This window comes from Patiria miniata, unplaced genomic scaffold (assembly GCF_015706575.1).
Source record: "Patiria miniata isolate m_02_andy unplaced genomic scaffold, ASM1570657v1 HiC_scaffold_22, whole genome shotgun sequence".
NCBI lineage: Eukaryota > Metazoa > Echinodermata > Asteroidea > Valvatida > Asterinidae > Patiria > Patiria miniata.
Window position 1 is genome coordinate 14,541,052 of NW_024037061.1, and position 12,782 is coordinate 14,553,833.

Genomic DNA, 12,782 nt, shown 5'->3' on the forward strand with positions numbered 1-12,782 from the left:
TCACAGGCAAAGAGGATTGGGGAATGACAACAGGATGAACCTTGAGGAGAGTTTTGCGTCTTTTTGTCAGTAGACATTGCACTGAGAGCGATTTGTAGGGTTTACTTTCGAAGTCGTGGAGAGTTCGTACAAAAGTCAAAGTAAACAGGTTATGCTCCCTCCACTAAAACCCACAAAACAAGCAGCGGGTTGTTATGTGGTCGTTGATGTTCCCATTTTATGATTTGAATATAAATTTGTTATGTATAATGTGACTATTGTAAATTAGTATACAACCGTTCTCCGGTAAGTTTTGAGTATCAGCTAATACAATCACAATATGTGTACAGTTCATGACCACATGTACTCCCGTTCTGCTACACATGTATTTCACCGCAGTCGGGATACTCTGAAAAGCGTTCAGTTTTCTTGCTGAAACTTTTCGATTGCTCATTCTGAGAGACTGTCATTTTGTTTTCCAGAAAAATATGCAAGACACGACAGGGGTGTTATCTTTGCACCATCGGTGTCGGAAATTGCCATGGCTGCCCCCTCCCTGAGAATTGTTTCATGGGACTCTTCTCTCAAGGATTGCATCTCTATAAACCCATGCAGTGTCTAGCAAGCTTGGACCATGACACCTCCCCCCTCAGGCCCTCACCCACTCCCACCCCAACACCCCCCCCCCCCTCCATCAAAATAATACTCACATATTTTGACGAGATGTAGGCCTACCGATATTGTAATACAAATCTCAAGATGACAATGTTCGAATATGTTCAAATTCAGTGGGTTGGTTTCTCTCAGTTACAGTCAAGCAAACCGACAAATGAACAAACAATAAGACCAAACTAAGAAACAGACACGAATCAATCAGCACATCAAACAATATATGATACATTGCTTGTTTTATTTGTCTTGTCTCCAGGATCCTGCTACCGTGTTTTCTATAGTCAATAAAGATAATGCTTTAGCCAGTGACATTTTTTTTCACATGACTGCATGACTCGTTATTAGATTTCATTCCAGCTGAAGCTACAATCCATAATGTTCATTACGCAAAGTCACACGATGTATTACAGGACTACATTTTCGTATTGATTGCACTCTCATGTTGTTCATGAATGTACCGCTTTTAATGAAATCTCGTGCGTGTGATCGATCGAGTGTCAGGTGACATCATGCGGAGTGTGTCATGTGTATTTTACTTGATGAGAAATCAAAACTACAATATAAACAAATTGAATTTTTTTTCATTTTGGTAATATGTTTTCCTGTACCTATATGTTCACTCTTTCTTATGCTTGTAAGTTTTATTTTCTGTAGAATATGCGATGTTTCGGTCAGGAAGACAAAGGTGTTTGATACCGCCTGTCCAAGATTGTTTCCGGAAAGGACAGTTGATGCTTTGTGTGGGTCTTCTCAACACTTTATTTAGGACAAGTCATTTTGCAATGAACGCACTGGATAATAAAACCTACAAAAAAAACAGAACTCGCTTGTGTTATACACTCTTTTTTTTTTCTAACATTTCACCCACTTTCTTTATATAAAACAAAATACAAAAATCCATATTATTTGTTATCTTCTGGGTAAAAAATGCAACTTTTTCATAAATAACAGAAGGGGAGAAACAAATTAAAAACTTAAGGGACTTTAACTGAAGGAACGATAATGGCAACATTAGAACAATGTATTTATTTTAAACTTGTTTTATTTGGGGGGTTTACTTTTACTATTTACTTTTATTTCGATATTAGTGAATAAATAGGCTGTGTCAACAACAAGGTTTGATTACACATAAATTGTGCACTTGTTCAATGTAAAGGATAACAGTCCACGTTCAATTTCTTCAACAAAATTAATTGTACCAACTTTACGAGTCCGGTTGTTAGAATATTTTAAAGGAAGCCACAAAAAGGAAAGTATCACACAAAAGAAATCAATTATCTGTAAACCAAACGGATTATATCAAACAACGATTTATACATATAAAATAAAGTATATACAAAAACAGAGAAGGCCATCTAGACTGTGAATTTCTGCATAAATTTGATCTCGAAGGCATGCTCTTATTATTAGCACTGCATTATACACCCACTCAGAAAAAGTGGTACCATTTTGGCGACGATTATAATTATGCCGCTCAGTTAGAAGACAGGCATACAGTTAATAATCAAATACGTCTTGTGGGCGAGTTACAAATCACTCAAATAAACAAATATTTATTTAGTTTCATTTAAAATTTCAATTTCATTTATTTAGAAATTTTCAAAATACCTCAGATTCACAGCGTTCGTTTCAATGCATCACAGTCTTCATTTGACTCCACACAGGACTGATTGTGAACTACAATAACCAAATTTATTATAAATGGCAATTTTTTCTTGTAAAGCGATTTATTGAATCCTTTGTAACCGTGATTTTAAAACTTTTTTACAGCACTTTGCAAACCCTCAAAAAGTCATTAGGAAAGATGAACTATGTCTTATAGTTACAAGTCCTGTCACAGAAGAGTCCAAACAATAGCACCGATACCACAGAGCCTTTACGGCGACCTCCCGAGGGTGGGTGACTACAATCCCTGCCAAAATGGTTGGGACACTTCCTGAGCCTGCCACGGTCACCCACTCCCCCGCTCCCCCGGTCAATGTTGTTCTCTCCAGCTGATGGAGCACACACCGCGCAATGACAGACAACACTGAACGGGAGCCGGGGGTTTGGGGGCCCAGCGAGATTTGGCCAGGATTGTAGTTGGCGGCACTACGGATTCGACTTGCAGGGCACTGCCAGCGCCACCCTGAGCTCAGGGCCCATCAGGTGGTTCTGTGGGAGCCGAAACATTATAGCAGGAGGAGGCGGGGTAGGCAAGCTATGTCCTATGTGGGGGTGCTGAAGAGGGACACTGGAGTGGAGACGGCCGGAGAGCTTGCCACCCTTATGGAGGACCGGAGGGAGTGGGGCAGTTGTATCGGAGCCCGGCTGTGGCCGACATGATGATGATGATGACAGAGCCTTGGGTATATAGACATCACCCAGTTTGCTCCGGTATTTTAGCTTGAACCATTAGGCCTCCTTCGAGGATGAAGAATATTTCCACGTTGGTCTTGAACTCCTTACGACAACTGTGCGTCAGCTGGCAGGCTGGGAGGCACCGTGGGATAGAGATCGTAATACTTCGCGGACAGTAGTACCTCGGGATCCTCAAACACCTCTCTCTTGTGGACGTCTGGTGCCTCCCACATGATCGGGGCCTGCATAAAGAACACTGCCGTGCCCACTACCACCACGATCAAGAAGATCCACAGGAGGAGGCGGTCTACCACGAGGCCTACGTACTTCCAGTCCTCCTCAGACTATTGAGAGAAAGAAATGAAACAGAGTTTGGGTTATTAAATGAGAACATGTGGTGCAATGAAGCAATTACCGGTTTGGGGCAATTATTGAATACATTGGTGCAAGGGGTACATACCCATGTTCCCCAATCCCTATGTTCCCCAATCCCTATGTTTCCCAATCCTATATGTTTCCCAGTCCTTAGGTTTAGGGTTAGGATTGGGGACTGGGGAACATAGGGACGGGGGAACATAGGTATATTCGCACCCGTCCCGATGTTCCCCAGTCCCCATGTTCCCCAGTCCCTATGTTCTCCACAGAGTGACCCCATTGATATATCCAGTAACCCTAACTCTAACCCTAACCCTAACCCTATACCCTGACCCAAGGGGAACACTGAGGAACATAGGAACTGGAGGGGGGAAAAGGACTGGGGAACATCGGGTGGACCCAGGTTCAAGAGCAGCAAGCATCCATCTTGTGCAGGGATCGTACTGAGAGAACTCACACCCTTTGATGAGGTTCATACCATAATTGGAGAGGGATCAAAATGTTGGAAGGGTCTACAGCACTTGGAAGACGCTCATGCCCTTTCAGATGCTCACAGCCTTAGAGGAGGTGAATACCAATGGACTCAACCCTTTACACTCTTGAAGGGAGCCCACTTACAGGCTTAGAGGGTCGCCCATCCCTGCAGGAGGCTCGACCCATTGGAGGGGACACACGCCATTGGTGGGGGGTGGGGGCTTACACACTTTATTAGAGGAGGCGCACTACTGTGAAGGTGGCTCTTTGAGCGTTAGTTCACACCCACATTTTTAGTGTGTCGTTAGCATGCTTTGCATTTTAGAACGAAATAAAATGTGAATTTCATGTTTGGGTTAACAAAATCTTGAGATGGTAAGAAACACCAAAGCTAAAAATTGAAAATAAATTGGTCAACGTGTCTTTTGGACAAACCAAATGTAAGTTGGTCTCAAACTTACATCTTCTACTTCATCTGTGCTCTTCAAGTTCTCTTGGATGTACTGAAGACCTTCCAGGAGATCATCCCAACCCCTCTTTACAGGGTTGTGCTCTCCGTATCTCTTCAGTGTGCTGCTCCGCTCCCGGTACTCAATCTCTTCTCGAAGGGAAGGAGATATGGTAGAGGAAGATACCACCATCTTGGAGTATCCTCTGGGCTCCTTTCTCCCGCGCCCACCTGCACCGTCCACCGGCGAGTAGATGAAAGATGAGGACACGTTGCTTCGGATGAGAGACCGCTCCCTCTGCTTCTGTCTGGCCGTCTCCTTGCGTTCCTCAGCCGCGCCTGGCCGCTCCATAAACAGCAGCCTTGGTAGGACACCCAGGAAGATCTTCTTGGTCCAACTGCCCATAACGTGGGTGTTGCTGTTGCGGAAGTGGAGATTGAGAGTCCAGACGGTTGCGAAGATGGACAGAGACACGATGGCCATGGTGAAGAGCATGTAGCGAGCGATGAGAGGCACCGTAGTGGATGTAGGAGGGACGATGGAAGGGATAAGAAGGAGGAACACAATTAGGGCAATGAGGACAGAGATGGACAGCGTGACTTTCTCCTGGGCAGCCGACGGGAGGTAGAACACCAAGACAGTCAAGAGAGCGATGAGAATACACGGCATGATCAGCGTGATGATGTAGAACAACGGGTTGCGGTGCAGGACGAAAGTGTAAGTAACATCGATGAAGATCTCTGCACAGCAGGGATACTTGATGGCGTGTTTCTCCACCGGCGATTCCACGATGTCCCATTCCCCGTTGGGCCGGTAGTTCTCGCGCTCCACCCGCTGAGTCAGAGGGTTCAGATCCACCACCGAGCCGTCGTGGGTCCAGGTGCCGAACTTCATCTTGCAACGCTGCTCGTCGAAGGGGAAGTAGGAGATGTCGATGAGACAGGAACTCCTGAAGATGACAGGAGGATTCCAGTGGACCGTACCGTCGTACTTGACCGTTGCCCAGTTAATAAGATCCGCAGCAAAGTTTCCATTGGCTCTGTTTTTAACAAGACAAATAAGTAGGACTACATCAATGGCATGAAATAAACGAAAGCTACATCTGTTATGTTCTTGCTTAGATATACATTTTTTCTTGGGGGGGGGTTCTTGGGGGATTCTACCAGTTCCAAAAGAGTACAGCAGAAAAGTCTTGTCATAAACGTTTCTTAAATCTTCCTACCAATCGACGAAAGCAGAAAGCATGTAAACTGTTCGGAATAGTTTCTCAGAGTCATTGTTTAAAAAACAAACAAAATGAAAATCCGTCTCAACTTATGAGCTTATATACTAAAGAAGATTCAAGGATTCCAGTTTGACTTACGTATTGTAGAGGACAACGTCCGGGCTCCACAGTTGCTCGATGGGTATTTGCATCTGCTCGATGCCGTGGTAGTCGGCTGGGTTCCAGGTAAGCTTGTTGTCCTTCCACTTCTGTTTCAACCACAGACTCGTGATCATGACCTGGTTCTGCTCGTCCTGAGTATGGCAAAGCAAAATAAGAATTACTCGTAACTGCTACAGACTGTAGACGATGAAGAATGAAACTCACTCGAGTTTAAGCTCGAGATACATGTACTTTGAAAAAGAGTTCCTTCAAATGAAACTTGAGTTGAAACTCGATTGCTCCGATTGAATTACTTACGATGTCGATGAGCTGAGAGATTGTTGGTGAGATGAGGACGCTTACGACATCGGAGTTGTTTTGCACCGGTCTAATCAAGGGGTCATAGCCCCGCATCTTGTCCTCAAGGAGTTGTTGTGCTGATTTGGAAGCCTCGCAGTCTAACAAGAAAAATCAAATTTCTATTAGGAACATCATTGACCCTCGTCTCTAAAACCTGACATTTCTACATCGTCAACTAACATTTCTTCATTGTCTTCTCTTCGTGCCAAGCGCTGTGCATCTTTGGAAGACAAGTGGTTTCATACTCATAGATGTAGACTATAGGTCTAATTAAAAACATCTAGATCCCTGTGTAACAACCATCTCCGTACAATTTCTTTGAAAACTCAGTGTCTGTCTGTTCTTTGGAAACATGCAAATCTTCTTTTCTTTCCTTTTCCTTTTTTTCGAGCGAGGTAACATTCGCATGATACTTAAACCTAAAAGGGCCGGGCGGATCGAATCCGCCCCCCCCCCCCTCAACTTTTTCCGCGATACCCTTGCAAAAAAAAATAATTCCCGACCCGAGCTTTCCTGACTTTTTAGCTTCGAGTCTTGTGCATCTTTTGATACCAAAAACACAAAATTCCGACCATGGCTGCGCGCCGTGAACACTGGATTTCCCAATATGTAGTGTACACAAAGCAGAATTAACATTGGTGCATATGAATAATTAATTAGCCGATGATTCCAAAACCCTTTAACCTATAGTCATAACATTTCTTGGGTGTATTTATATTAAGTTGTTCTATGCATGCACCAAGTTTCATATTTTTTGGTCACTCAATGACCGAGATCTGAGGGGGAAATAACCCGGCTTCTTCAGGGTCTTCAGGGTTAAAATAATACATTTTTAGCTTATGAGTCAGATGAAGTGCTCAACTGTTTCAAAAGTTAATCAAAATGAAATCCGTTTATTAGCCATAAAACCCATTTTCCCTTTGCAACTCAGGCTGCACAGATGCGTCCCAATCAGCCTATCTCCGATATGCAAATCCCACATTGCGTCTGCCGCCTAATACATCGATAATTGCAATCGATTGGTCAACATGTTTCGTCGCGAACAAAAGAAACGGTTATGATCGTGCCGTCCATCTTGAAAAGTCACCCAATGTTGACTCGGAGTTCATTTTAAACCCAAGTGATAAACAAAATTCATTATTAAACGTAAATTATCAAAAGTGTAACACAGACTTTTCATGGGTTGGGGTGGCTTTCGAAACATATCGTGTAAGACATTCACTAAATGAAACAATAGTCATTTTAAATCATTCTGCAAGTAATTATTCTGGAACCTCCATTTTTCGCAGACATATGATTGGGGTTAAGACGGGCTTATGTGTCATAATCAGGGAGGAAAGCTCAATGCCCCTCCCCTTCCCCCCTCCCACCCCTCGCCCAATGACATAAATTGTCTCTATAGTGTGAGTGAAAAGCTTCATACTTAGCTTTCCACAAGATACCAAAGATTATCCAAAGGCCTCCACCACACGTATTCCATGCAATGCTGTCAGCAGCAATAAAACTGTGTATTGGTTTTTAAAGTACCGAAGAGATATTTTGGTAGAATGTAGGATTTTTGTTTCGGACTAACATGGAATGGAGACGAGTCGAACTTTTCACAAAGGGGATTCTGTGAAGTAGAAATTTCCTTGCCGCTCACACTCCAACTTTAAGACGTTGGTTGAGTCAAGGCTAACTGTTATATTATAGTCTGTAGTACAGCATCTTATAATTTTCTGCCTTGCAAACGCGGCAACTCCATGCTCGATTGAGCCACTTTCCAATCAAGGAATGCATAGACTTGGTTTGCCACCTACCTGCGATCCAGCCGACACCTGCCCATGTCACCAGCAACACCAGCGCACCTGCTGACGGAGCTATCCCCCGGCCGGCCATCCTGAGCGAGACTGCTCCAACCTGACTCCGTAATACCGTCCTGTCGGAACTTTTCGTCTTCACCGAGATGACAAGAAATGTTTTTGGTTTCAAGGGGAGGCGAGACAGGTGTGCTTGTATGCAGAAATGCGCAGTGAGAGCCCTGTGTTAGCCCGAGGTCTCCAGTCACAGCATACCGTTAGATTACCGTAGTTTACAGATGATGAACGATGCCTATTGTTATCGTACATCCTCTTCGTTTACTCAACTCCTCTAACGGTACATCCGCAGGCCGAAAGGCCCATCATCTATGAATTATTCATGAAGCTCTGTTGTTGCGGCTCATTGCAATTTTATTATTGGATATAGTCAGCTCCCCTAGTAATAGGGTCGAACTTTGTTGACTATGGCCCCGTATCGCTAAGTGAGACCAACAAAAGGTGTAAGAGGATTGGAAACAACAAGAGAAAGTTGGACAGGGTCCTTGGTATTCGTGCTGCTAGCACCACGTTGTCATTAAACAGTGGTTAGAGCAAACATAGATCTGACAATGCGTGCAATAGAGATGGCGTTGCATTATGATTTAACTGTGCTTCAACTTTTAGGGAGGGGATGCTACTATTACTCGCTAAAGTAATTTGAGGAGATCGGGGATACTTCCTGTATTGTCAACACCAGCTAGCGCACTTAGCCGCTGTATTGTAATTGCATGAATCTCCCTCAGCTTCCTCAATCACTCTCCATAATTAATTTGCAAAGTTATGCAGCAACAGAAAAATGACAAGAACTGTCTTCTAAAGAAGATATATCTGTCTGGTTTTCTCACCCCATCCTATACCAGCCTATGGATAGCTGGTGAATTGAGTGACCCCTGAAAAAGGGAAGGAGGCAAGGGTTCTTAAAACGTCAATCACACATCCATTAATATTCTAGTATAAAATATCACTCCTTTCTCCTCTGTGTCTACCTCTTTGGTCCTAATTATGAAATTCCTGGAGTAAAGGCTGTCTGTCGCATCTCAATACTGAATAATTCGTGTGATTCATTTTCCTCTCAAACCAGCAGCCCCCCAAAAACCTCTATATTAATTAGTTCGTTTCTGGCCTCCGTGTTCAGCCTCGTCACTGACGAATGATACAAGTTTATCGATTTCATCTCTCCGTGCTCCAATGTAATGTTTGTCTTCCGTTCTTCGCTGCTGCCGACTTAATCGACCGAAGCTGCTAAATCACGGATCCAGGTCGTTACGTGCACGGTGTGAATATTACCGTAGATTCATCACTGTTCTTATCCGATGAAACTTAACGAGGATCAATAAGATTAGTATTGCGGTAGAAAAGGCTCTGGCAAGTTGATAACAACAAAAAAAATGATGAAAATATAATAATGGGATTGTGAACCCATCCTCACCTCTAATTCCTCTATTTTGCTCGCCGTTGAGGGGGTACTTTTGAAGTTTCGAAGATTCCATAAAGTGGAGGGGGGTGGGATTTCCACTTTTTCCGTTTTTCTGCAAGAGCGCCACCAAGCTTCAAGATACCCCGAGTAACTCTCGACGGCTCTCTTCACTTCACAAAATAATCACCACACTTGGGTGCAAATTCTCTGGTAGAATTGCGTATACATGAAATTAACCTTGTACGCGTAGTTGTTATACATTTAGTTGTATAGGCTAACGTCAACAAGGGCTGATCCACAACAAAATCTTTTTGGGAGGGGGGGGGGGGCAAAAAAATTGTTCCCCCCAAAAACAAATTGAATAAAATATTTACGGCGTTGGGTCCGGGGCCCGCCTATTCGAGATGCTCTGTGGTGCGATCTGAGGCAAGTTCTGACCACTTTTACCAATTGTTTTTAGCAAAAGATGGTGGTGTAGGCAGTGGCTGCCTTTTTTGCGACGTCATTTAAAAAAAAAATTCCCTCCCCTGGATCTGCCGTTGAACGTCCATGAAAGGGGGGCAGGTATACTGACCACCCATCTTAAAGCATGTGTTTCCATTCAGCAAATATATCTCAAATACTATACTTTCCAGGTTGTTTTCTTTTTCAAAACAAATCTGAGGGTTCGACAAGGTGTAGGCCTACCAAACTTTCCTCGTGAAGACGATTTAGTAAATCATTTCATCGGTCCCACTATTTTTTTTTTTTTCAAACTAGAACATCAAGTTGCTGAACAAGTAGGCTAATCATTTTGAAAGTGTAATTCTCAAAAGCCTAATTTCAACTGTACAAAGGCTACGAGTATCATACACAAATTAACTAAGATAAAACTGAAACAAGTCTAATCTTAATTGGTTCTTGTCACTCGGTTTATTCAATGTCATTGGTCATTTGAACCATTTTTATTTTAAACTTGCATCGCAATATTTACAGGCAAATGAAATATCGAATACAACATTTGATGCACGATTCAAATCTTAAAGGTTTCTAGTTTTTAATCCCTAAAGATCGTCTCTCGAAATTTCACCTTTTCATAAAATGATTGCCAGATTTGTTTTGTAATTATTGTTCGAAATGACAATAAAAGTGTTTGAATTTTGACCGATCGTGCCAACATTTTGCAAAACTACAGTGCGAGTCAAACGAAAGTGACCTGGATAAAAAAAAATGTTATCATCTTAAAAAAAAAAAGCAAATAAATGTGATAAACAACATAAAACATGTATAACTGCCCAGTCACTTAAGAACCTTACGATGCTATATACTTCCAGACGATGCCCCCTATGGGGGGGGGGGCATAGGCGCAGCCAGCGGAGGGGTAAGGGGGGTATTGAGGCTCCCCCCTCCCCCACTAATTTATAAAGACTGCCTTTTTCCATTCAAATGCCCATTTTTTTTTTCAACGAATTGCCCTTTTGCTCTGAACAAGTGCCCTTTTTCAAAAATAAGTGGTGCCTTTTTTGCAACTGCCGTTGTGTGTGCCTTTTTCTGAATTTCACACATGTATCGCCCTGAAAAGCACCATGAAAATTATTGGCCGTTTGTGTGCATAATCGTTGGTTTTGAACAGCGCCCCCATCGACGGAGGGTACCTGCTGCCCCCGGGTGGGTGGTGTACGCAGGTGGTGACGTCAGAAGCAACTGACGGCCTATTTTGCATCGGTTTTGGTGTGTGCCATGACATTTCCGTAAAATTAGTGCAAGTTTCCATGACAACGAACTGCATGAAAATAAGACAGCTTTTTTACCACTACTTTTAATGCATTAATTTCTCTATTGCCAATGACACTATTAAAAATGATGAGATAGCCTACTGATTGTGTATGCAGGGGCGGATCATGTTTGGGCTCAGGGGAGGGGAGTACCTGTCAAGGGAGGGGGAGCAGGCATGTGCCACTGTTGCAAAATGTTAATGACACTAAAATGCAGCTCATTAATTTTTTATAGATACCATACAAGTCAGTAATTCTAGATAGAATGCAATACTGTACAATATAATTGCGGTATAGTTACTGTAATGTGCAGTGCATCAAGAATAAAGGTTTACCAAAACGACACAATCCACCTCTGCCAAAACGCTTCTGACGTTTTAAACTATACTAGCTAGCTTCATACAGAGCACTAAAACATGATGTACAATCTCATCGTCATTAAAATCAAACACCCATAAAATTAAAGCGGTAAAGAAAACTGAAATATGAAGTTGAATTGAATTGAATTGAATTGAATTGAGTGAATTGAACGCCCAACTTTCATTAAAAAACACCAATATAGAATACATGGAAATCAATTCAAAGTAACACGCGTTCAAAGCAGAACACTTTAAAGCGACACAAACCATGTAACAAATTTGAATTAGGCCATCATGATAGAGACACGGTGGTTTTTATAAATGCTTCCAAAAAGGCACCAGAAATCGGCAAAAAGTACACTGATATACTTGAATTATACAAGTTATTACAATGTAAAAACTATGATGTGAATTTAACACCGTTGGTATCTATATAGGATTACTGATTTAAACATATCTAACCATGCAGTCGTCCTATACAAACCATTACGTTAATGGAACAATGGGAAAATATATTAATTAAATAACTGGTCAACAAATTTCAAACAATTTCCTTCAAACAATTATTTAAAAATTACAAACTTAGGAATAACTTAGGATCGATTTTTTTGTCAAAAGATCCTACAAAACTCACCGAATCAAGATTTTCAAATGGGATTTTAGCAAACAGCAGAAACTATCAACCGGACAGCATGTTTGTTGTTTAAGTTGTATCTTCATTTTATATTACAACTATTTTTTGTGCACCAAGGAAAAGTCAAAAATGGTATCAATGCTTCTTACGCAAGATCATCAGATTTATACCATACCCAAAAATGTGTTCACATTGTTATCATCTACTAATATTTTTATAAGTTAATATGTGCTTAGTAATAGGGTGACTTGGCTCAACCTTCGGTTATGTCTTCATTCTTCTTTAGTAGTAGTGTTCGTGTTTTGTTTTTAGTTTTTCCTGGACGTTACATCTCCGCGGCTTTTCTCTCAAACGGAACAACGCATGAACTTCAATAGGTATGAACATCAACCCTGATACAGAGGTGTGCATACAAGTGTGACGTCATGATGACGTCGACAGGTATTAAATCAAAACCCTATGTTTCAATCAATCCATTACTCACGAACTTGATACTTCCGGGATTAAAGGAAGGTCAAAGTTTGGTGAATTCAATATTAAAACAAAATTGATTTCACACAAATGGTTCAAGTGATTAAGATGAAACCTTGTACAAACATGAACCCCTGTCCAAATATGCGGGGGGGGGGGGGGAGAATGTGACGCCATCATGACGTCATCACATATAAATTTACAAGCTATTTACAGTCAAAATCTAACAAAGTACTTCGAATTATATATCTTGAAATTAATTTATTTCAGTTCGTTTTAGCGGCGTGGCATACA

The 12,782-nt window shown here is 41.9% G+C and overlaps 1 protein-coding gene across 1 annotated transcript; it reads right to left on the reverse strand.

The window, feature by feature from the left end:
• Positions 1-863: 863 nt before the first annotated feature.
• Positions 864-8,163, reverse strand: LOC119730662 (neuronal acetylcholine receptor subunit alpha-3-like). Its single transcript, XM_038203652.1, has 5 exons — positions 7,815-8,163; positions 5,974-6,113; positions 5,653-5,807; positions 4,302-5,328; positions 864-3,335 (listed from the first exon to the last, which is right to left on the reverse strand). Exons 1-5 carry the CDS (start codon positions 7,891-7,893, stop codon positions 3,096-3,098), a joined length of 1,641 nt encoding a protein of 546 aa, XP_038059580.1. The 5' UTR covers positions 7,894-8,163; the 3' UTR covers positions 864-3,095.
• Positions 8,164-12,782: the final 4,619 nt, after the last annotated feature.